Source organism: Mercenaria mercenaria, chromosome 10 (assembly GCF_021730395.1).
Source record: "Mercenaria mercenaria strain notata chromosome 10, MADL_Memer_1, whole genome shotgun sequence".
Lineage (NCBI taxonomy): Eukaryota > Metazoa > Mollusca > Bivalvia > Venerida > Veneridae > Mercenaria > Mercenaria mercenaria.
The window spans coordinates 8,535,117-8,561,297 of record NC_069370.1 but is presented as its reverse complement, the minus strand read 5'-3'; the positions used below and the strand labels follow the sequence as shown (position 1 = coordinate 8,561,297).

At 35.7% G+C, this 26,181-nt stretch overlaps 2 protein-coding genes across 2 annotated transcripts in view; both read left to right on the top strand.

Annotated features, from left to right (window-relative positions):
* Positions 1-24,850, top strand: part of LOC123560012 (PP2C-like domain-containing protein CG9801) — a 34,600-nt gene extending 9,750 nt beyond the window's left edge. Inside the window, exons 2-6 of the mRNA XM_045352224.2 lie at positions 3,008-3,156; positions 4,559-4,669; positions 10,414-10,595; positions 13,449-13,629; positions 15,886-24,850. Of these exons, the coding sequence (XP_045208159.2) occupies positions 3,008-3,156; positions 4,559-4,669; positions 10,414-10,595; positions 13,449-13,629; positions 15,886-17,006 (1,744 nt within the window). The 3' untranslated portion in view covers positions 17,007-24,850. The remainder of the gene's footprint in view (positions 1-3,007; positions 3,157-4,558; positions 4,670-10,413; positions 10,596-13,448; positions 13,630-15,885) is intronic.
* Positions 1-26,181, top strand: part of LOC123560006 (putative gamma-glutamylcyclotransferase CG2811) — a 171,132-nt gene that overhangs the window by 75,911 nt on the left and 69,040 nt on the right. The gene's annotated exons all lie outside the window — the stretch shown is intronic.

The window sequence follows — 26,181 nt, the reverse complement described above, 5'->3', positions numbered from 1 at the left end:
TCCAATCTGTCTAATTAACATCTTTAACCCTTAGCCTGCTAAATTTCTAAAATGGACTGTTCCATCATTCAGGTTGGGCAATACCATTTAGTATTCCAAGGGGTGTTCACTAAAATTTTACTAACTGAATAGCGAACAGTGCAGACCATGATCAGCCTGCACAGATGTGCAGGCTGATCTTGGTCTGCACTGGTCGCAAAGGCAAAACCAATCGCTGCCAGCAGGCTAAGGGTTAATTATAAATATCAACAGTAATGTTTGATATATAATGTGTGTGTAAAGTTATCTTTCTTAAAATGCTGCATAAAAGTTAGATATTTCAAAATCAATAGATAAATAAGTTTTTATAGTAGAAAAATTTAAAATATTATTTATTTTGTCAGTAGCTGAGTTGTTATAGGGACTTCAGGTAGACACAAGCTACGGTACAGTAAACAGATCTCCCAGCCTCGGGTTTTTTTGTTATAATATGTCATTTTAATGATTGATAAACTTTAAGTAATGATTCAATGCGCTTAAAGGTGCAGTTTGTCATGTGACCAAGTTTTATGTAAACAGCAATTAGATGAAAGTGCATTATGTCACCAAATGTTAATTTGATGATTGCTCTTCAATGGGAAATCAACATTTCAATTAAATGTCTATAAAAAAATGACAGGGTAACATTTTAATCAAATGGTGGCGCATCATAGCTAAAGGCAAAACTGCTTTGTATGATTGTGACAGTCCTCATCTGGGTTGGTTTGAATGTCCAAGCTTGTATATATTGCTACATCCATTGGTTTTTAGTTTACTGAAGTGCAATCAAAAATACATTAAACACTCATGTAGTTAATATCAGCAATATAAGTGTCTATTAATTGTTACTAATGCTATGGTATGTTAAACCGTAAAAATCAGACTAGATTGCTGGCCAAACAGAACAGACGTGCAGGCTGATCTTGGTCTGCACAGTGGTGGCAAAGGCAAAATCACTTGCTGCCAGCAGGCTAAAGGTTAATTAATGCAGCATTAAGAATTTGTTTGTTTGTGTTGGGTTTAATGCCGTTTTTCAACAGTATTTCAGTCATGTAACAGCGGGCAGTTAACCTAACCAGTGTTCCTGGATTCTGTACCAGTACAAACCTGTTCTCCGCAAGTAACTGCCAACTTCCCCACATGAATCAATGTGGAGGATGAATGATTTCAGACACAATGTCGTTTATCAAATTGTCACGGAGAACATACACCCTGCCCGAGGAACGAACTCACGACCCCGCGATCCATAGACCAATGCTTTACCTACTGTACTAAGCCATTAAGAATTATAAAAACAATTGTTAATTTTCCTTTAAAAAAAAAAAAAATAAATCAGAGAACATGATATTTAACTGAATCAACAGGATACACTTATTGAATGGATTGCCAGTCAAGAGTCAAAACTATTGATCAAGGTCAGTACAAAGGGCAATAGTTTTGACTATTGACCAACATGTCATTCAATAAGTGATTTATTACATGACATAAGAAATTAATTTTCATAGTTTTATTTTAACATTTTTGATTTATTATCTCAGTAAACTTGTGTTAAATATAGTCCGGTCATTATTCTAAGCACAAACTATGGACTGGCGATTAGTATATGGAGTCATGTTTTAATCATATGTAGTAAGTTACACTAGTAAAACATATATCATAAATGATTGATAGTACCCTGTGTTTTAGGAAATTGCACTTCATTACGTTTTAAGTATGGGTAATTTATAGTAATAAGTACTAGAATAGGGACTGAACAATTCTGTTTGATGTAACAGTTTCCTGACTGCAGTAATTGTTTTATTAAGTATTATGTACTGAGTGACATTTTAGTCAGTAATCTTCAAACAAGACAAAATATTCCCTTTTTTGCCAGCTGTCTCGTTATTGTCTTGAATGCTACTCATTTATGATGTGGGTGGAAATTTTAAACAGGTACATTAAGGCAGCGTTTGATACATGTATAAATTGTATTTGACAGCACAAAGATTTTAAAAAAAGAAGTAAAAAGCGTTATTGAATAAATGTATATTTGTAAATGCCCTCATGAAATGTTGATTTTGTTCATCATTCCAAAAGCATTTCTGACACTACACTCAGGCCTGGGAGTTTTCAGGCGTTTTGACTGTCATTTCATTTTTTCCAAGCAGTTTTGAATGATCAGAATGAGAAAAAGTTGGGTTATAAAACCTATAATGACGATTGGGTCATAATTTTATAGTATGAGTGATAATGACACTGTCTTCGAATCTTCTTCAAGTTATTTGTAGAAAAATTCAGATGTCAGTCTGAAGCAGTTGAGGCGAAGTAGTCTGAACTTTGTCATTTTAAAGACGTGTGTGCTTGATTACTTAAATAGAACTATGATAATAAAGCTAGAATGTTTTTCAGCTGTTATTATGAGTTTGACAGTCTTAGATCTTTAAGATTTGATCAATATGAGAACAGTGAGCAGTATTCTATGGAAATATTACGTTATTGAATAATTCTGCAAAAGGTTTGTGATTCATATGCCAATATGCATAGCAGATGTTATAAGTAGCAATTTCTAGGAAATCAGGCATGAAAGGGGCCTCCATGGCTGAGTTGTTAAGGTCGCTGACTTCAAATCACTTGCCCCTCACCGATGAGGGTTTGAGCCTCACTCAAGCCGTAGAATTCTGCATGTGAGGAAGCCATCCAACTGGCTTATGGAAGGTTGGTGGTTCCACCCAGTTTCCCCCTGGTGATAAAATAATGCCCGGAGGGCAGAGCGGGTGGGGGGGTTGGCATCGGGCGTCTTCCTCCACCATGAAAAGCTGTAAAGTTGCCATAATGACCTAATTGTCTGTGTGATGTTAATTCAACAAAAACAAAAACAAAAAACAGGCATGGAATGTCGGGATGATGAGTATCATTAAAAAACTGATCATTAAATAAATATAACTTACAGGACTGGTGGTGTTACTATTTTTATTTTCATACATTTTATTTGTAACTGTTTGTATTGTAGGAGTATACATTTTGGCAGTGAGGTTTACTCCAGTCAACATGGTGATGATCTGCCTTTGGTGGAGTTAGCTCCCTTGAGTGATGAAATATTTGCTAGTTACTCGGGACCAGATGATGGGCTGGCCTTTGGACTGGACAACAGAGCAAAAAGTAAGATTTCTATATATCAATCCTTACCTTGCTAGATTTCTATAATGAATTTGTCCATCTTTCAAATTGGACAGTACCATTAACTGTAAAAAGGGGTGTTTACCAAAAAGATATTGGCTGAATAGTGAACGTTGCGATCTTGATCAGACTGCACAAATGTGCAGGCTTATCATGATCTACACTGGTCACAAAGGTAGAGTCAGTCGTGTCCAGCATCATAAGGGTTAACAATGTTGCAGGTAATTGTTTCACAATACGGTAGGTCCAGATCAGTTATAATCATGAAATATATGAAGAAATGGCTGCAGGAGATGTATTGATCTTTCCCATAAGTGTAATGGATTTGATGGTACATTGTAACAACTTGAAGGTCAGAATACAGTTTTCTTGTACACCAGGTTCAGGCTCTAGACCATACTAGCATAACTTTGGTCTGTGTCCTTCTGCACTGCAATACTTTGAAGAGTTCTGAATGAATTTAGTTTTTAAGTGTTGTGTGTGGGTTGTAAGAAGTCTCCCATACTTTGACTTTAAAAGTTGTTATATTTTCTGTTTTTAGGGATCGTTGAGTGCATTCATTTCAGTCATTTGTATTTTGATAGAATTCCGCTTAAGAAGGTGTCATGATGACGTGAGGGGTCTTGCACATTTCATTACCTCTCATGAACAGACTCCATCAAACCAAGAGTGCTACTATGTTGCTTGGTTGCGTTTTATGCTTCAGAAGGATCATTTCACAGATTTTATATGTTATTAAAGTTCAACTTAACAAGACTATAATTCAGAAGGGAAGGTTATAGATAGTTAATACGATAGTAACGATACCTTTTAACTTACTAGACGTTAAATAGTATGTTGAAGTCTATTGCTGACATTGGAAACCTGTTAAATGATCTAGGTATCTTGGCAAATGAATAATGTTCCTTTCAAATGAAAGGGACTAACCCATACATTTTAGGCGAAAAATAATTTCTCTAAAAAAATCTATAAAAAGTGAGTACGCTGAAAGTGACTTGTGGTACAAACTTATTGACATAAGATTTTTGCAAGATATTCTTATAAATAACCAAAAATATTGTGCAGAAGGTAGTAAAGCATTGCAATGCTTTTGAAACAATGCAGATTAACATACCATAGTTCTTGCATTTTTACCAATATCTAATTTTATTTTGTACCCACTTTATATTTTTTGAGTGTTACATAATCATTCTATGCCAAACTTGGTGGAAATGAATATGTTGAAAAATTTCACAAAAACTGTGGGCAAGTAGCTTTAAAGTTGAATGTCAAGGCAGTAGTGTAGAACACAACTCCATAGTATAATGGTTATAGATGGTTGTCTTTTATTTTATTCAATCAAATTGATACAGAAATGTAAATGAGATACTTGCCTATGTTTCAGATAGTGATGGTGAGATAGCAGGGTCACAAAGATGGAATATGAAAGCCCAAAAGGCTTATGGCATATGTATATCCCTGTATGAGCAGCATCCTGTTAGTGGCAAAATGTCAGGTAAATGTTTATGGCAAAATGTCAGGTAAATGTCAGTGGCATAATGTCAGGTAAATGGCAGTGGCATAATGTCAGGTAAGTGTCAGTGGCATAATGTGAGGTAAATGTCAGTGACAAAATGTCAGGTAAGTGTCAGTGGCATAATGTGAGGTAAATGTCAGTGACAAAATGTCATGTGTCAGTGGCATAGTGTAAGGTAAATGTCAGTGGCATAATGTGAGGTAAATGTCAGTGACAAAATGTCAGGTAAGTGTCAGTGGCATAATGTAAGGTAAAATGTCAGTGACAAAATGTCAGGTAAGTGTATGTGGCATAGTGTGAGGTAAATGTTAGTGGCAAAATGTCAGGTAAATGTCTGTGACATAGTTTGAGGTAAATGTTAGTGGCAAAATGTCAGGTAAATATCTGTGGCAAAATGTCATGGTGATTTATTTATTGCTGCTTGATTAGAACAAATCTTTTATCTTGTTCTTCTGTCTGGTGAGAGGAAGCACAAGTGCCTTACAAGCAGATGCAAGCCCATTGAAGCTGCATGCCACCTTCTGAGTGGAACATATCATGTATTAGACCACTACTAATGGAACATACCTTACCTACCTAGGACAACTACTTCCCACCACCTGTAGCAAGAAGTGTTGTTCTACCATATTGCTGATTTTGGTTACACTAACCAGAACTATTTTCACTCTATCATATGATGTTGCTAATTTAGTTACATTGACCAGATCTATTTTCATCACCAAAATGCTACAAAGTCTCCACTTGGCAAACACATGCACAGTTTCAGACAAATTTAAGCTGAAGTTTCCAGAAATTACATGTTGAAACTGCAACAGCATGCTTTATTGATGGAGAACAAATGTTCAAGCTCTTCTAGCCCATTGGGAGTGCACTTTTATTTGTTTAATGTAGAATTTCAATTTACAAGGAGAATTTTCTCTGTAAAATAATGACTGCTTTTAATGAAAATGTCATTTTGTCTTGTATCAGTTTTCATTGTATTGGAAATATAATCAGATTCTGAACTTTGTCCAAGTCCAATTACTGTTTTGATTTATGAATCATTCATGTCAATGAGAAGTCTGTTTAGTCCATTGTATATAATATATATTATTCTCATGGAAGGATTGCTTTTATAGATAAAAAGTTCAAAAATGTAATGAATCACTTTCTTTCTTTCTTTCATTGCAATTCCTTACAAATGAAAGCAGTGCCTAAATTTCAAAAAAATTGAAATAAATCTGGAGGATGGCAGCTTTAAACTTTTATGGAAAACCATTTTGCAAAGCTAACCAGTACCTTGTTGTAATATATCATTATGTCTCCCCAAGGAGACATATTGTTTTTGCCCTGTCCGTCCTTCCGTCCATCCGTACGTCACACTTCATTTCTGAGCAATAACTGGAGAACCATTTGACCTAGAACCTTCAAACTTTATAGGGTTGTAGGGCTGCTGGAGTAGACGACCCATATTGTTTTTGGGGTCACTCTGTCAAAGGTCAAGGTCACAGGGGCCTGAACATTGAAAACCATTTCCGAGCAATAACTAGAGAACCACTTGACCCAGAATGTTGAAACTTCATAGGATGATTGGTCATGAAGAGTAGATGACCCCTATTGATTTTGGGGTCACTCTGTCAAAGGTCAAGGTCACAGGGGCCGTAACATTGAAAACCATTTCCGATCAATAACTAGAGAACCACTTGACCCAGAATGTTGAAACTTCATAGGATGATTGGTCATGAAGAGTAGATGACCCCTATTAATTTTGGGGTCACTCTGTCAAAGGTTAAGGTCACAGGGGCCTGAACATTGAAAACCATTTCCGGTCAATAACTAGAGAACCACTTGACCCAGAATGTTGAAACTTCATCTGATGATTGGTCATGAAGAGTAGATGACCCCTATTGATTTTGGGGTCACTCCATCAAAGGTCAAGGTCACAGGGGCCTGAACATGGAAAACCATTTCCGATCAATAACTGGAGAACCACTTCACCCAGAATGTTGAAACTTCATAGGATGATTGTACATGCAAAGTAGATGACCCCTATCGTTTTTGGGGTCACTCTGTCAAAGGTCAAGGTCACAGGGGCCTGAACATTGAAAACCATTTCTGGTCAGTAACTTGAGAACCACTTGACCCAGAATGATGAAACTTCATAGGATGATTGGTCATGCAGAGTAGATGACCCCTAACGATTTTGGGGTCACTCTGTTAAAGGTCAAGGTCACAGGGGCCTGAACATTGAAAACCATTTCCGGTCAGTAACTTGAGAACCACTTGACCCAGAATGATGAAACTTCATAGGATGATTGGTCATGCAGAGTAGATGACCCCTTACGATTTTGGGGTCACTCTGTTAAAGGTCAAGGCCACAGGGGCCTGAACATTGAAAACCATTTCCGGTCAGTAACTTGAGAACCACTTGACCCAGAATGATAAAACTTCATAGATGATTGGTCATGCAGAGTAGATGACCCCTAACAATTTTGGGGTCACTCTGTTAAAGGTCAAGGCTACAGGGGCCTGAACATGGAAAACCATTTCCAATCAATAACTTGAGAACCTCTCGACCCAGAATGTTGAAACTTCATAGGATGATTGTTCATACAGAGTAAATGACCCCTATTGTTTTTGGGGTCACTCCGTTAAAGGTCAAGGTCACAGGGGCCTGAACATTGATAACCAGTTCCGATCAATAACTCAAGAACCACTTGACCCAGAATGTTGAAACTTCATAGGATGATTGAACATGCAGAGTAGATGACCCCTATTGATTTTGGAGTCAGTCAATTAAAGGTCAAGGTCACAGTGGCCTGTTCATGTAAAATCATTTTTTGGAAATAACTTGAGAACCACTTGACCTACAATGTTGAAACTTAATAGGATGATTGGACATGCAGAATAGATGACCCCTATTTATTTTGAGGTCACTTGATCAAAGGTCAAGGTCACAGGAGCCTGAACAGTGACTTGAGAACCACTAGGCCAAGAGTGTTGAAATTTAGCAGGATGACTGGACATGCCAAGTAGATGATCCCTATTGCAGCCAACCATCAGTGTCTCTTTGACTTTCGCTCCTGACCCCTATTGACTTCTTGCCTATAGGACTTTGCATTTGGGGAGACATGCGCTTTTTTACAAAAGCATTTTCTAGTTTGTATCAGGGGACACAGGAATGGCTGTTATATAACTGAAGTAAACTGACTTAAATGTAGACTGTTTCTTTCAGTCCATTAAAGATATCTTATGGTGATTGTTCACTAAAATATTTATCTTTAGATTTTACTTCAAATGTATGAAATACTTATTTAATGTATTTACTTTTTCAAAATATGAGCCATGCCATGAGAAAACCAACATAGTGGGTTTGCGACCAGCATGGATCCAGACCAGCCTGCGCATCCACGCAGTTTGGTCAAGATCCATGCTGTTCGCCTTCAAAGCCTAATGGAATTAGAGAAACTAATAGCCAACAGAATGGATCCTGACCATGCAGACTGCGTGGATGCGCAGGCTGGTCTGGATCCATGCTGGTCGCAAACCCACTATGTTGGTTTTCTCATGGCATGGCTCATATAAATTAATTGTGTGTGTAGAGCTGTATGCATAATTAAATGTTATGCAGTAACAGTATATTGTTAAATAAAAACTTCCAGTTTTGTAATGGCTGTACACATTTATGCTGTGTTTGGTTATACATGTATACTATGTAAAATTTTAAACCTAATGTATGACACTGTTAATACACATACATGTGATAATTTTATATTTACATAAACTTTATGGAGTAACTGTTCATGATTTTAGGTACAACTTTTTAGTCTAATATACCTTTAAATAGAAACATACTCTTATAATTTTTTTTTTTTTTTTAGATTTTAGATAAAAATTAAACAAAAACTGCAAAGATAGAATATTGAACAAAATGTTTGCTTCCTTGTTGAGAAACTATAATAATTGATTCCAGGAACTATAGAATGTTTTAGTTCTGGTGTTGTATGGGTTAGCCTTCATCTGCTTGTAATAAAAATGATTTAATGTTTCAAAGTTTGGCTCTTCACCAGAAATTGAACAGTTTAGCTTATCGGCTGGCTATCTCTCTGATAAATCTTCTCAAATACTTTTTTTTTTTCACAAACAGACTTCATTCAGCTCTATTGGATATTTGGAGAAAACAGAATGAAAACAGAAATGCTATTAAATTTCTGTGGGTTTGTTTTTCACATTTGATACATAAATTTAAAGAATTTATAGTTTTCAAGAGGACAACAGAGTGTCTTTGATTTAGATTAATGGCGCCTCAGGGTTTTTTTCATCACATAACAGAGGTCAGATATTTGGCATACAACATTATTTGTATCATTTGAGATCACCAAATCTCTTCCCTTTGCAAAAGGAAAAAAGAGTTGATTTTAATAAAATTCTTTTTTTTCCAAAAATAAGCCATTATTGTTTCTGAATTTCCGAGTTTTAAAGGCCAGGGTCACTACCCAATTTCCTGTTGGAAAGCCCTGCCCCTTACGGACTGCTATATGTTGAAGACTGATTGGAAATGATGATATAGACTATAACATGTATAACTTGAGATAATCTTGATATGAAGGTACATAAAGGCAATTATGTTAATATCCATATATCTCTTTATCTATAGATTTTATGGACATTTTGCATTTTATATGTTTGATATATGTTATTAATAATTAAGTTGTAGAATTGATAATATCAGTCAGATGATTTTGTGATATCTCATTTAAAATCTGATTTGATTCCATTGGCATAGAATTGATGTACAGAAATGACTATTTTATGCTGCCAGACTTTGTGGATTTGGACAAATCCATTACAACTATTAATCATTTTACAAAATCTGATTGTACCAATGATCTACACATACTTGTAGAAAATGATTTGCAGAGATAATACCAGAAATAAAATTATCATAATGGTTTAATCTATATTTTGTTTTAAGGGTTTTGTCTGGTCAAGTGTTTGGAGTGATAAGTAAGGTAGCGATGCACTTCTTACAATCTGGAAATATGAGATATCAAACGTCTAAATTGGGAATTGTTGAAAAAGTCTTCTTTTTTTTTTTATTAGACTGTTATATTTAAGAAAGAAAGGGTCATGAATGCATTAAGTTAGCATACTGTCTTGTGTTTCAAATGTTTAAGGTTTCATAAGCATAGTCTTGGTTTTAAAAAAAATCAACATGTGGGGGGGGGGGGGAATAATTTTTAACTTTGGGAATTTTAGCTTTAAAATTTGAAAAAAAGAACGTGCTGTTTACCATTGCGTTTGGAGCCGAATTGTGGCCTGAAAAATAAAACCACTGTCCTTGGACATGCAGGCAAAAATAGTAACCTCTACTCTAGGTAGGCTAGATTCATACAACACAAGACTGTCTGATACACCGAAATGTTTTGATCAGGCTACTCTGCATGTTCCACAGGTATACAAAATTGATGCACATGCAACTAGTCTGACTGAAACAGGTACAGTTTGGGCAAAATCAGTACTGAGTATACAGTCAAGCTCATCTTCTGTTTAGATTCCTAAAGTCAGAACTTCAACACAAAAGTTTGTATTACATCCGAATTCAGTTTTTCATATTAATTGAAATATTTATCATATCTTGTAGTTTTTAACATGTTACAGTTCCACCTTTATGTCAGAACTTTTATATGATACAGAAAAGCTTCCTGCACTGTATAGTAGATAATTTTCATCTTGCACTTCAGGTGATCCAGTAGCAGATGCATTTGCTATATGTGCCAGGGGCAATAACTGTATAATGTTGATAGCTGACGGTGTAAACTGGGGCGAGAAATCCCGCCTGGCAGCAAGGTGTGCCCTGTATGGCAGTATGGAGTATATCAACCATAGAATCTTCAACCTTCGCCGGCATCCAACATCTACACATGTAAGTTACTATTTTCCAGTAACAACCTGTTATGTCAATCGACAATATCCATTTGATTACGTTTTTTTTTCTGAATACAATTTCGGCATTTCCTGACTGGTGCAAAAATTCATGTGGTTTGTGACCCCCAAAGAATGTGGAGTAGGATAGTATGTAATTGCACAGAAATTGCAGTGTAAATATGGGTCTGCTACCTTAATCTTGCAACAGTCAGATCCATTTGGTTGCAGGTGCTCCACAAAAAAAGTCAAAATGTTAATATTGTTATGTGTTTTCTTAATTCCTCCCATGTAATAGTTAATATAGCATATTGAGAATCTATGACTGGGCAATTGCGAATACACATTTTTATAGAGAATTTTATTACAAAGTCACTTTTAGATTAATTATACCCATAACAATACAATAATCTACTAGTAACTAGCCTGGAAATAATATGCCCAGCTTTGATACACCAATATCATCCTGAAAAATAAACATATTAATAGGCTGTATTGACTCTTGGCATAATGAACTGCTTTTCAATGTCAGTCTGTTGCTAGAGCCCTCTGCACCTCTGTATCAACGGTCAAACTAGTGTTCCCTTGATACCTGAAATGTCCTGCTTTTTCCAGAATTATGTCTCCCCCAGGAGACATATTGTTTTTGCCCTGTCCGTCCGTCCGTCCTTCCATCCGTACGTCCGTACGTCACACTTCATTTCCGGGCAATAACTGGAGAACCATTCGACCTAGAACCTTCAAACTTCATAGGGTTGTAGGGCTGCTGGAGTAGACGACCCCTATTGTTTTTGGGGTCACTCCGTCAAAGGTCAAGGTCACAGGGGCCTGAACATTGAAAACCATTTCCGATCAATAACTAGAGAACCACTTGACCCAGAATGTTGAAACTTCATAGGATGATTGGTCATGAAGAGTGGATGACCCATATTGATTTTGGGGTCACTCCGTCAAAGGTCAAGGTCACAGGGGCCTGAACATTGAAACCCATTTCCGATCAATAACTAGAGAACCACTTGACCCAGAATGTTGAAACTTCATAGGATGATTGGTCATGAAGAGTAGATGACCCCTATTGATTTTGGGGTCACTCCGTCAAAGGTCAAGGTCACAGGGGCCTGAACATTGAAAACCATTTCCGGTCAATAACTAGAGAACCACTTGACCCAGAATGTTGAAACTTCATAGGATAATTGATCATGAAGAGTGGATGACCCCTATTGATTTTGGGGTCACTCCTTCAAAGGTCAAGGTCACAGGGGCCTGAACATTGAAAACCATTTCCGATCAATAACTAGAGAACCACTTGACCCAGAATGTTGAAACTTCATAGGATGATTGGTCATGCAGAGTAGATGACCCCTATCGATTTTAGGGTCACTCCATTAAAGGTCAAGGTCACAGGGGCCTGAACATTGAAAACCATTTCCGGTCAGTAACTTGAGAACCATTTGACCAAGAATGTTGAAACTTCATAGGATGATTGGTCATGCAGAGTAGATGACCCCTAACGATTTTAGGGTCACTCTGTGAAAGGTCAAGATCACAGGGGCCTGAACATTGAAAACCATTTCCGGTCAGTAACTTGAGAATCACTTGACCTAGAATGATGAAACTTAATAGGATGATTGGTCATGCAGAGTAGATGACCCCTAACGATTTTAGGGTCACTCTGTTAAAGGTCAAGGCCACAGGGGCCTGAACATGGAAAACCATTTCCAATCAATAACTTGAGAACCTCTCGACCCAGAATGTTGAAACTTCATAGGATGATTGTTCATGCAGAGTAAATGACCCCTATTGTTTTTGGGGTCACTCCATTAAAGGTCAAGGTCACAGGGGCCTGAACATTGATAACCAGTTCCGATCAATAACTTGAGAACCACTTGACCCAGAATGTTGAAACTTCATAGGATGATTGAACATGCAGAGTAGATGACCCCTACTGATTTTGGGATCAGTCTATTAAAGGTCAAGGTCACAGTGGCCTGTTCATGTAAAATCATTTTTTGGAAATAACTTGAGAACCACTTGACCTACAATGTTGAAACTTAATAGCATGATTGGTCATGCAGAGTAGATGACCCCTATTTATTTTAAGGTCACTTGATCAAAGGTCAAGGTCACAGGAGCCTGAACAGTGACTTGAGAACCACTAGGCCAAGAGTGTTGAAATTTAGCAGGATGACTGGACATGCCAAGTAGATGATCCCTATTACAGTCAACCATCAGTGTCTCTTTGACTTTCGCTCCTGACCCCTATTGACTTCTTGCCTATAGGACTTTGCATTTGGGGAGACATGCGCTTTTTTACAAAAGCATTTTCTAGTTATATTTGTATGATAGTCTACTTCTTGGCCCACTGGTCATGGTCCTTGTCAGACCGTTATTTGCTTCTCACCACAGTCTGTTCAGTAGTCTGCTGTATACATTCACATGAAAGAACTCATGTGAAGAAGCTGTATGTATGCCTGTCTCTGAAATAATGCCTCGAACAGAACCTTGGTCTTCCTGTACTATTGATTACTTAACCTTTAGCCTGCTAAATTTCTAAAATGGACTGGTCCATCATTCAGTTTAAGCACTACCATTTCTAAAATGGACTGGTCCACCATTCAATTTATGTACTACCATTTATTATTCGAAGGGGTGTTCATGACCAAATAGCAAACAGTGCAGACTATGATCAGGCTGCACTGGTTGCAAAGGCAGAATCACTTGCCGCCAGCAGGCTAAAGGTTAAAAAAGTTACTATGTTGCTACATTTGTCCATTTTGACTTAACAGGCCAACCAAATAGAATAATATTATCACAATGATTTTAGAAAATTGATATGAATGTCATAACCTTTCAGGATGTATTTTTGATTTTGCGGAAATCCTTTGACAAAGCACATTTAGAGATTATGGAGAGGGAAGGTGGACTGACCACATTGTGTGCATGTATGATATGTCCAGTGAAGAAGTCCGGCCAATTTGCTGTCTGTACTCTCAATGTAGGAGACAGCTATGGGTATATCTTCAGTCATAATCAAGGTATATCTTTATATGTCATGATTTGTTTTTCCTAAATGTCTGTATGCTCCTGAAAATGCTGTTTTTGTTTTAAAGAAATCTTTATATTTCACAAGATGGCCATATATTTTGTATATTCTATCTACAGATCTAATTCTGCTTATAAATCTGGTATAATATAATAATAATAATAATTATACAAAGAGCAATCTTTTGGCCTGCGGAAATAATTGATATTACAGTAGTTAGGTACTTGGTAGTATGGTCCCTGTTCTTTTATTGACAACTACAGAGTTGTGCTGATTGGTGATAGTATTGGCAAAATCTGATAATTATACCCCCACAAACGAAGTTTGGTTGGTGGGGGGGCGGTATATAATACAAGAGTGAGCTTGTCGGTCGGTCCGTCCGATGGTTTTCATGGTTTCCGGTCAATAGCTGATGAAAGGCTTGACAAATTTAAATTAATTTTGGTACACAGGTGTAACATCATAAAATAAAGGTCAAGTTCGGCTTTGGCTACAAACCACCAATTTTTATGCCCCCGGCATCTACTGATGCGGGAGGCATAATTATAGTGATCGTCCTGTCCGTCTGTCCATTCGTCCGTCCGTCCGTATGGGGTTAACCAAATGGGACCGTTTCCTCTAGCATCAATACTCCTTACTAGAATGACTTTATACTAATGCAGATGTAACCTGTGACCATTCTCCATCTTCAGACATAACCTGACCTCAGTTTGACCTTGACCTTGACCTCATTTTGGACTTAGGTTGCTTTATATGGGCCATCTCTTGGTTAACCAAATGGGACCGTTTCCTCTAGCATCAATACCCCTTACTAGAATGACTTGATACTAATGCAGATGTAACCTGTGACCATTCTCCATCTTCAGACATCACCTGACCTCAGTTTGACCTTGACCTCATTTTGGACTTAGGTTGCTTTATATGGGCCATCTCTTGGTTAACCAAATGGGACCGTTTCGTCTAGCATCAATACCCCTTACTAGAATGACTTGATACTAATGCAGATGTAACCTGTGACAATTCCCCATCTTCAGACATCACCTGACCTCAGTTTGACCTTGACCTCATTTTGGACTTAGGTTGCTTTATATGGGCCATCTCTTGGTTAACCAAATGGGACCATTTCGTCTAGCACTAATACCGCTTACAAGAATGAGTTGATACTAATACAGATGTAACCTGTGACCATTCCTCATCTTCAAACATCACCTGACCTCAGTTTGACCTTGACCTCGTTTTGGACTTAGGTTGCTTTGTATTGACAAGGATGCCACCAGGGGCATCAAGCGTTTATTGAACGCAGCTTCTTGTTTTACATAGTTATGGCCCCTTTTCAACTTAAAATTTGCCAAACGCATGGTTTCTGGACAATAACTCATGAAAAGCTTGACAGATTTAAATGATTTTTGGTACACAGGTGTAACATCATGGCCCCTTTCCAACTTAAAATTTGCCATATTTCTGTGACAAGGCTGTGTTGTAGGGGTATTATTTGTCACTCCTGTTACAGTTCCAGTTTCATTTTACATCACAGTCTATTTTAACCCTTTGCCTGCTGGCGGCAGTAATTCTGCCTTTGCGACCAGTGCAGACCAAGATCATCCTGCACATCCGTGCAGTCTGATCATGGTCTGCACTGTTCGCTATTCAGTCAGTAAATTTTCAGTAAACACCCCTTCGAATAATAAATGGTATTGCCCAAATTGAATGATGGACCAGTCCATTATAGAAATTTAGCAGGCTAAGGGTTAAATGTGATAGGTGAGAAAAATTATCTTTCATGTCTGCCTGTTAATGACGGCTACATTCTCAGCTATTGGGACAGCATGATAAAACACCTTGGTGACACTTGGTTTCTCATTCCACACTGTACCTCACGTAGAAAAAAAACCTGTATTACAGAGACAGGCTTTAAAATATCTAGATATTCCTGCAGAGCTGATATGGCATGTGCCTAGACCCATTGTTTTATGACACTAATTGAATTAACAGCAAAATTGTTAATGTTATTTTGTGTTATGTTATGATGGAAACAGAATAACTGCAGTCTTGGTCACGTTTTAAAATGGCCATATTTTTTTTTAGTTGAAGATTGTAAATAGATCTAAAAGATAACTTGAAGTTTGCTTTTCCTCTTTCATACCTATTTTGGTAAATATAAGCTCATTTGAAGTGATCCTATTAGAAAGTTTGATAAAATTTGTGTAAATAGAAAAAATTGAATAGATTTTCTTCCTTCTGTTTGTAGGTATCCGGGAGGTGACTCAGGGTTCACACGATGTTTCACTAGTCAGGGACATTCGGGACGCTGGAGGAGCCATAGGACCTGTAGACGGAAAAAATCCCGAACTTCATAATCTCACATATGGACTAAGTTTCGGAAATCAGGGAGATATTGTGTTTCTTACCACAGATGGTATATCTGACAACTATGATCCGGTTGTGACTAAAATTGCAGTGGCAAGAGTTGATCATATAAAATCGAAAAGTGAAAAAGAAAGTGAGAATTCCGATGATGATATAGCTACCTCATCTGCTTCTTGCATAAATGGGAAACCAGAAATGGAACCGAAAGAACGTCATATTTATGCAATGAAGGAAATGGAAAGAATTGTGTATGAACACGAACTTGTTACAGAGGAGCAAACGTCTGCTCAGGATTTGTGTAGTGCACTTGTCCAGCATGTTCTTCTCTTGACTGATCAAAAACGTAAAGTGCTAGAAAATCCTGACCTCTACAAGCGCAAAAGATTGTCACAAAAAGACAAACAAAGACGAGATTCTGAAATAGTGTCCAAAATGTCTGAGGCTCCGGGAAAGCTTGACCACGCATCTATTGTGTCATACGAAATTGGGCAGTGGAAACCGGATGAAGACGAAATGGATTGCATACCATTAGAAGGTCAACAAACCTCTGGATCAGATACCAGCTCGCACCATAGCTCACATATAGATAGCCCCCATGTAAAAAGCCCCACATCTCCCTCATCCCATAGCCATGTCACATCCCCTAGTACTAGTTCCAAGAAAATTAGACCAAAAAAATTATTTAACAAATTACGCAATAATCTAAGCATGGGTTCGTCACCAAATTCACCAAGTACGGAACAGTGTCCAGGAGGTTCACAGATCATTACAGCCAAAAGGTTTTCATTCAAAAGGTCAAGGACCAAGTCTGAGCCTGCAGCTGTTACCCCCACTAGTCCTGTGCAGCCAAGTGACTTCAGATCTCCACCATTTGAGGATTTTAGATATGCTAGATCTCCAATTAGTCCTACCCCTATGAGCCCAGGAACCCCGACAGGTGGGCTTCCATTACCTGCCCAATATCCCTACAGGAAATCCATAGCATTTGAATCAGCTGTTTAACATTTGTATTTATTACATTGTTACATTACTTAGATTTGAAAGTTGAACTTATTTCTAGTAAGAAGTGAGTCGGGATTGTCTTCCCAAATTAGTAAAGTCTTCACGATATAACGTGTTTGAAACTTAAGGCATTACCCTATTGTTGTTATGACATTTTTAACTTAGATGTTGAAGGTTGTAGTAATTTATACAGATATCTTAAATTATTTATTTTGTGTTCATTTGAAAGTCAGTTTGAAAGATATTGAAACTAGTTAGAAGTTATTGAGTTAAGGTCAGTTGTTCTATATCAATAGATATGCAGACAAAATGTGTTGACAAGAAAATGGCCATTTTGATTTTGTTTAAAATTTACATAGCTGCATGAAATATTCAATGAGGCTTTGACTTATACTTGTAGTTTGATGTGACTGGTAGAATTAGGAGTCACCATTCTTTTCTGTTTATGATATACCGGCAATTCCAGAAAAACCAATAATTTTGTAAGAAATTCACAGGTTATCTTCGTTAATTAAATATATCGGCAAGCATTTCTCGGGCAGTAATTATAAAATTTATATATGTAATAAAAGTCAGATAGTTATTTTTCAATATAACTTTCCATAATATTTAACTATTTATTAAATATATTATTAATGTTTATTTATCATTTAAAGTAAAAAGTGCAAGAAAATTCTCACTGCCGAGATAAACGAGGTATTGCAAACATGAAATTGCAGAACGATTGATTAACTAAGATTTATCATGAACTTTGTAACACAGTTGCACTAGCCACTAATCTTTATTAAGCAGCCAGTCAGTTAACTTCCCACATTGACATTTTGTTCTTATTTCCACCTGCTTTAAGGTAGTTCTGCACGTTAGGATCGAAATTTTTTCTACAATGTAGAATTTGATTAAACTATGATTTTTCAAAACTTAGGAATTTACTAAGAAAATTCAGCAAATAAAAAAGATAGGGTCGTGTGCTTGATTTTTTGCTAGACTGATCTGAAAAATTTCGACCTCACGCAAGTTTTCATACTGGGAGTCTATGGGAAAATTGCAACTTTCATAACATTTTCACGAATAGAAATTTTTCTACAATGCAGATTTTAATGAAATTTCTCACAGTTGTAAATAAATATATGGCCTATAATATGGTGAAATAAAATGTATAGGTCCTTGTGCTTATTTTTGAGATATTTGGCTATGATTAAAGTGAACTGCCTATTTCAAGCTAATTTTAAGACATTATTTTGAATTATTTAAAGTGTCAGATGTTTTAATATCATATTTTAACTTTATAAAGATAGTAACAGTGTCATTTTAATAAATTTACTCACTGGTTGCCATTAATTCATAAAATGATTTTTGTTTCCATACGCCGAATCCAGGCATTATTCTACATTTTCCGGATAAATGACATTACGCCATGACTTTCGGTTTATCAGACATGCAGAACTACCTTAAGCAGCCATATTGTGTCATATTGTGGCTGGCTGCCTTAATATATGTTCAACTGTGCTGAAAAAATGTGACGTGGCAAGTTGTGAAAAAATACCTGATAAAGTTTGTATGACTTACTAGTGCAATTTATTGGATTACCTCTTATGATTGAAACTTTACTTCAAAATTTGTGGGTTTTTTTTCAATGAATGTTATTAAAAGTTTTATTAAAAAAGATATGTAATTTGATAATATTGTTGTAGGCTCTACAAAACCTGTTTTTATTCTGTTAAGTTACTTTAGATAAAAGTAAACATGTGGTAATTTTGGTAATTTTATAGCAATCACTTGATGATTGGTTATTTTGGATGTTATGTGTTACTTTCTTCCAAAATGTAAGATGCATGAATACTTTGACCTAAATGAAATAGATGTTATAATGTTGTAATGTTTTATGTGAGTTACACTCAGAACATTGAAAATTTCTTGTTGAACAGTTGAACTTCTAATTTTCAAATCCTTGTTTCACAATACATAATAACCATACATGTTGCTACGTTTGAAAGGTGCTGTTTGATGAAACATTTCTTCCAAGTGTTTAGCTAAATCAAAAAAGAAGTGTGATAAAAATTGCCAACAAAACCAAATAGTGTTGTTATTGAGGTATTTTTGCTTGTTTGAAACATTATTGAAATGAAACTCAAAATATTTAAGAAATAATTTTTATATAAATGTTGCTTGTTTCTCACTTAAAATATCATATGAAAATTTATTATAAAGATCACAAAGACAAAATACATTTCAGAGATTATTTAAATTTTACCCCCACATTATTAATGGATTCACTTCAGATGTTTATGCTATAACCATTACATTTTGTAAACCTCTGCAACACTGCTCATAGTATGTGTAAAGCATCTGATTTTGATTGTTTGAACTGTAACTATCACAGTAATGTTGTATGTAAAACGTGACCAAGTATTGATATATTATAAACAAGCACCTGTTTACCTGTTAATTTCAACACTATGTATTTTCATAATAAAGAAAATGATATTTCATTTCTGCATGTTCAAGAATATATTACTCAAACATACTATACTATAAACGTAGGTTTACTTTGTGGATGAAATATAGTAACTATTGTATACCAATATATTTTTGTTGCTAAGAATATCCAATTGAACACTGGAACATATATAATGGCACAAACATTACATTAATTTCATTTTGACCAAGAAAATCACTTACTTTGAAAAATCATTGAATTTTATAAAGATATAACACACTGGTGTGCCATGCTACGGTAATTACTAAATGCGAAATACTTTATGCTAAATGCTTTTTTGCCAAATGCTTAATGTCAAATATCAAGTGTCAAATTGATATTGTTTAAATGATAAATGCTAATTGTGAGGTATGGAATCATAAGTGCCAAATGCTTATTGGTGTATAATCAAGCACTTATTTGAATACAAAGCTGCACATATTAGTGGCTGCATGCATCCTTTAAATAGTTGTTTTGGTTTTCTTAACATTTTAGAGTAAAGAGTTTCATGTTTCGCATGACTGTTAGAACATCATGAAATAAGACTGGTATCTGTGTGTTGGGGTGAAGTTCGTTTTTCAACAATTTTTCAATCCTGTTAAGGATGGTGTCTGCTTGTAGCAGTGAGCACAATGCCCAACTTCATTGTGCTGCCTCACTGGAATATCACATTGAAGACATGTGTTGTGATACCCCACCCAGTCACATTATAATGACCCTGGGTTGACCAGTCCTAGAACACTATCCTTTTAGTGAGGAAGCCACTAGAAGCATTTTAGACATCTTTGGTACGACACAGTCAGGGAGTGAACACACAACCTCTGGCACTCAAAGTGGATGCTCTTCCATTAGGCTACAGAGGTGGTAAAATAAGACTGATACAAAACTGTTTTCAAAATACAGTGTTTCATTCAATAGTGTAAGAAAATAGATCTTTACCTTATAAAGTTAAAGAATTTGACAATTAGGAATTTATCATTTGGCAGTTTGCATTAAGTATTGACATTAAACATTTTGTGGGGCCTCCATGGCCAAGTGGTTAAGGTCGATGACTGCAAATCAGTTGCCCCTCACGGATGCGGGTTCGAGCCTCACTCAGGGCATTGAACTTTTCATGTGAGGAAGCCATCCAGCTGGTTTACAGAAGGTCGGTGGTTCTACCCAGATGCCTGCCCTTAATGAAACAATACACAGAGGGGCACTTGGGGTCTTCCTCCACCATCAAAGCTGGAAGGTCGCCATATGACTTACAATTGTGTTGATGCAACGTTAAACCAAACCAAAAAAAAAGAAAATAAACATTAGAGATTTAGCATTAGGTATTTCACATATTACATTTGGCATGAAGCATTTAGTGCTAAATATTTGGCATTTATCAATTAGCTTGGTAAGCCTGCTTTCCAGACACATTGCATTTTTAAAACAGCCATTACAATACAGTTTATTAAACATGGTGCTTAATAACATGATGTGGCATTAATACACGAGTTCTTGTAGAGATTTCTGTCATTTTTAATAAAACTTCCTTACTTTCAGTCATGGCTATAAGACAAAATAGATCTGAGATTTGCCAAGTGCTGTTTGTGAAGTAGTTATTGTCAGGATAATGTTAGTTAAGGTGGTGGACCCATGCTGGTATTTAGCAATTTCCATGCAGTTTAGTATTCTCAATTTTTACTAGTATTTCGGCATTCTGCGGTCACAAATATAGCTAATATGATCAGTTGTTTTTGCGACAAGTGATTCTGCCTTTGCGACCAGTGCAGACCAAGATAAGATGTCCATCCAGGCTGATATCAGTCTGTACTATTCGCTATTCCCTCTGTAAATTTTCAGCGAACACTCCTTCGGATAATAAATGGTACTGCAAGTCTTTAGCCTATTATTTTAGTAAATTAGTCAAATATGTAGTTAGCAATATAACCAATCAACAGTTCTACATGAAACTGTAATTTTATAATAGCCCATATAGTTGTAGTGTACAAAGTCTGATTTGTATATATGGATGAAAAAATTGTTTTATTTATAAATACTCTACCTGAAAAAGTCTGGATACACTGGATTTAAAACACTTTCTTGATGTCAAATATTGCTGTAAATTGTTTTTGTAGTCATTGACAATAATTACACACATATGTGCAAGTTTTTTATGTTATACAGGGTATTATTCATATAAAAAGTTAAACAATGTGTATCCAGACTTTTTTTAAGGAATTTGATCATGAATAGCATTTCATCAATATATCAGTATTAGAAATCAGTTGATAAGTTTGGTTATTGCATAGTGCAGTAAGTTTTAAACAACATACATGTTAGATCATTTGCGAAAAACTCAATATTTAAAGATATTTCATGGCCATCTTTTACTAAAATATTTTATCTGTAGATATTTACTTCAAATGTAGAAAATCCTCATCAAATGCATTTAACTTTACTAAAAATAGAAATTAATTGTGTGTTAAGAGCTACATTCATAATTAAATGGCTTGCAGTAACAGTAGATTGTTAAAAAAACTTCCAGTTTTTTTAGTGGCTGTACACATTTATACTTTGTTAGCTGTATATGTATACAGTGTGAACTGTTTCCAACCTAATGCATAGTACTGTTAATACACATATTAAACTTTTTAATTTTATGTTTACATATGATGTAAGTGTTCATGTTTTCAGAAAAAGAAATTTGGGTCTAATATACCTTTAACACTTAGCCTGCTGGCGGCGATTGGTTTTGCCTTTGCGACCAGTGCATACCGAGATCAGCCTGCACATCCGTGCAGGCTGATCATGGTCTGCACTGTTCGCTATTCAGTTAGTAAATTTTCAGTGAACACCCCTTCGAATAATAAATGGTATTGCCCAAACTGAATGACGGAACAGTCCATTTTAGAAATTTAGCAGGCTAAGGGTTAAACTAGATCAGATTCATTAGCCGTGATTCAGGTTGTTTCTTCTTCTGGTGTGTATGAATAAAATTTACTGGACTATGTAATCACTATAAACTTTTCTGTATAAATTATGTATATTATTCAAAACCATGAAGTGTATGTCAGAAGTTACGTGTATGCACTACTTTTTGTTTTTGTTGCTTTATAAAAAGGCCTCTAGACTTATGGAAAAATCAGAATTTAGAAAATGTTTTTATTTGTTAGTTGCTGTAAAAAAAAGTTATACAGTAAATTCTTAGTAGAATTTATTTGCAAAAACAACCCAGAAGTCTTAAAAAGTATTCAGAAAATCTCAGAAGTGTTAATCATGCTGAAGATCATGTGAAGTAAAGTAGAAGGGATTTTAATATGACATTACCTTACTCGGCATGCTTATTTTTGGTTCTGGGGTGATGATGTATACTTTGTATTATATCATAAAATGTCAAAACTAAATAATATCTATTTATGATTCTTTAAATTTCAATACTCATTCCTGTTTTGCCCTGCAGTTTTATTTTGAGGCTTATTCATATGTGGAACAAAGTTAAATGTGGAACACTTGAAATCTTTTAATTTCTTAGGAATGAAATTTCGTGGTTGAGGTTAAAATGGTTATCTCTTTGGGGGTTTAAAGTCTCAATTTCAATTTTTGTGTGTGAAATAAATGAAAATTTGACTTGTTCATTATGGGTTTTATTTCTTTGATTGACTCAACTATGAAATGCACCAAAAATTAATCCCCCATGAATATGAATGATTTCACAGTATGTTTTTATAAAAATTGAAATAAGCCCGTCACAAGAAAGCATTTTGGTTAGACTTATTTTTTCCATGTACTGAAATATATTTAAGAAACCAATGCACTGCAGATTGATAGCTTTGAGCACTGCTGTTGTAAACTGCCAATATTAAATGCCTACTTACAGATTTTGCTAAAACTCGATATGTTTGCAGAATTTGTTACTATTTTTTTTTTTTTTTTTTTTTTTTTTTGTGATTTACCATATTAGTTCTTTATTTCCACTTATGTACACAGTAGCTAAGGTAAAGTTACTGTATCTATATGTAAAAGTCTTAATACTTATATATACCGACAGCTAATGGAGTTAACATAGACCTGTTTAATAAAATAAATCTATGTCTTGCTCACCACAATGTTCGTTGAGGAAATTGCTACACTTCATCTTCAAGATCTAAATCAGAATTTTCGCTGTCAAACACTTACTGTTGATCTGTGGTGTTCAGTCGAAGAAGCCAAAATCAGAATTGCAGAAAACCAGTTAAAGTTTTTTTTAATGTTTCTGGAGCCTGTCTGGAGATTTTATGTTCATTTTCAGTTCCGTTTTAGCTCGACTTTTCAAAGAAAAAGTAGAGCTATTGCACTCGCCCTGGCATCGTGGTTGGTTAAAGATTTTGGTAAAGTTAAATATCACTGTTACTATCAAAGCTTAACACAAAAGTCCGCACCAGGAGAAACAATTGCTATAACTCTTGATTTGAATTTTGACACAGTTATGCTCCTTCTCAAATTTTTTGGTTAAAGTTTTTTGATAAAGTCATATATCTTTGTTGCTATCAAAGCTTTTGACTTGAAAACTTAAAATAGTTATTAACTATCAAAGTCTACACCAGGAGAAACAATCCCCATAACTCTAATTTGAATTTTGACATAGTTATGCCCCTTTTTAACTTGGAATGTTTTTGTTAAAGTTTTATAGTTTTACTGGCAAAGCTCTAATTCAGAGTCAAACACTGAGAAAAGTCGAGCGTGATGTCTTACGGACAGCTCTTGTTTATGCATAGATCTGCATATCAATTTTTATCCAATCATATTTCACCGTGATGGATATTCTGCAAGTTCCCTACATAAAACCGACTGGTTCACTGATTTAATGAAATAGTTCATTCTAACCAATCTTAGACTGTGTTTATACTTGTGCAACACTATAATGGGTTTGTTCCTAATGTATGAATATTGTGCTCCTAAAAACTTAATCACACTAGTTTTATGTATTGTTACCTCTTATACTTTGAGTTTTTTAAACCTCCTCTTGCCCAAATTAGCAGGTATAAAGAAAATGTGCTTTCAGAGGAATAGTATGCCGACACTCGTGACCAAACTTTGATGCAGAAAAAATGACAGTTACAGTTTACAAAATAGTCATGTTCTCATTTAAGTATGCTTCAGTAAAAGACTGGTTGTCAATATTTGTTTTCTTTAGCTGAGAGTAATAGACTGGTTGTCAGTATATGGTATTTGTTAGCTAAGAGTAATAGACTGGTTGTCAGTATGGTATTTATGTTAGCTAAGAGTAATAGACTGGTTATCAATATTTGAATTTGTTAGCTGAGATTGTGATGCTTTAAGAGCTTAGATTGTTTTTGTTTTCTTATCTTTGCTTTTTTACTTGAAACCTAAATACATTAATTTTGTAGTTTCATCTTGTTTTAGTTATTTTCCCCTCGGGTTCACCTTTTCGAGTGTCCAACTTTATCTCTGTATTCATTCAGAGCTGCCTACTTATTATGTCTCCCACACCACTGGTGGGAGACATATTGATTTACTCCTGTCTTTGTGTGTGTCAGTCAGTCAGTCAGTCACAAATCTTGTCTGCACTCTAAGTCGAACATTTCTGATCCGATCTTCACCAAACTTGAACAAAATGTGTTTGCCAATAAGTCCTCGGCCAAGTTCGACAACTAGCCAAATCGGCCCAGGCACTGGAATTATGGCCCTTGAATTACCGATAGGCTGCTTACTCCAAAACTTAACGATAGGGCGCTTTCTCCAAAACTATCAAAGGTATATTTTCTGTGAGTAAACAGTATATAAAGACTGACTTACTATTCAGATGATTAGGCAGTTGTGGGAGACATGCGCTTTTCTCAAAAGCAGCTATAGTTTAAGACTAAGCTGGAGAAGTAAATGACAAGCCTACCATTCTAAAGGTTACAAGTTAGACGCTTGGGTGAGGGGAGTTTGATTTGCAGAGGGTGCGGGATGAGGGATAGAGAGGGGCTTGGTCCCAGAGTAGGGCAGTTTGATGTCACATTTAAACAAAAACAAGGGAAGGACTCTGCCTATATTTGGTCCAAGCCACTATGTTAGACACTGCCTACTTTATAATTCAGACCACTGTGAAGAAATCTGTATACTTTCTGATTCAAACCATCTGTTTTCAATACTGTGAAATCATTAAATTTTGTGGGCATGAAATTTCGTGGTTTTGGTCAAAACGGCAATTTTGTGGGGATATGAATTCATGGATTTCAACTTTTGAACATAAAATGGATGGGAATTTTACTTGTTCGTTGGGATTAAATTTCGTGGATTGACTCAACCACGAAAGTTAGTCCCCCACGAATATTAATGATTTCACAGTATTGGCCATCCTTAGTGTATGCAAACCTTTTATTCGGTAAGTAATGTTGAATAAGATCCAGAAAATGCTTAATAACAATAGATTTGTATTATCTAATATCAAGTAAAATTATTTCTATTGTTCTCGAATGTCAAATGTAATATATATTATATAGTTTCATTTGAACCAAACTGAAGTCTCAAGTATAGGAATTTCAAGTCCATAAAAGGGGCAAAACTTGATAAAAAAATATTGGATTGGGGTAAGTATTGACAAAAATGATGCAAATGTGCATTTGATGTTGATGATATATACCAAGTTTCATTTGAATTAGTTGAAAACTGTAAGAGTCCAGTACATTTGGTCCAGATGTTACAAGTCAAAAGTGGGCATATTAAAGTCACGAAAAT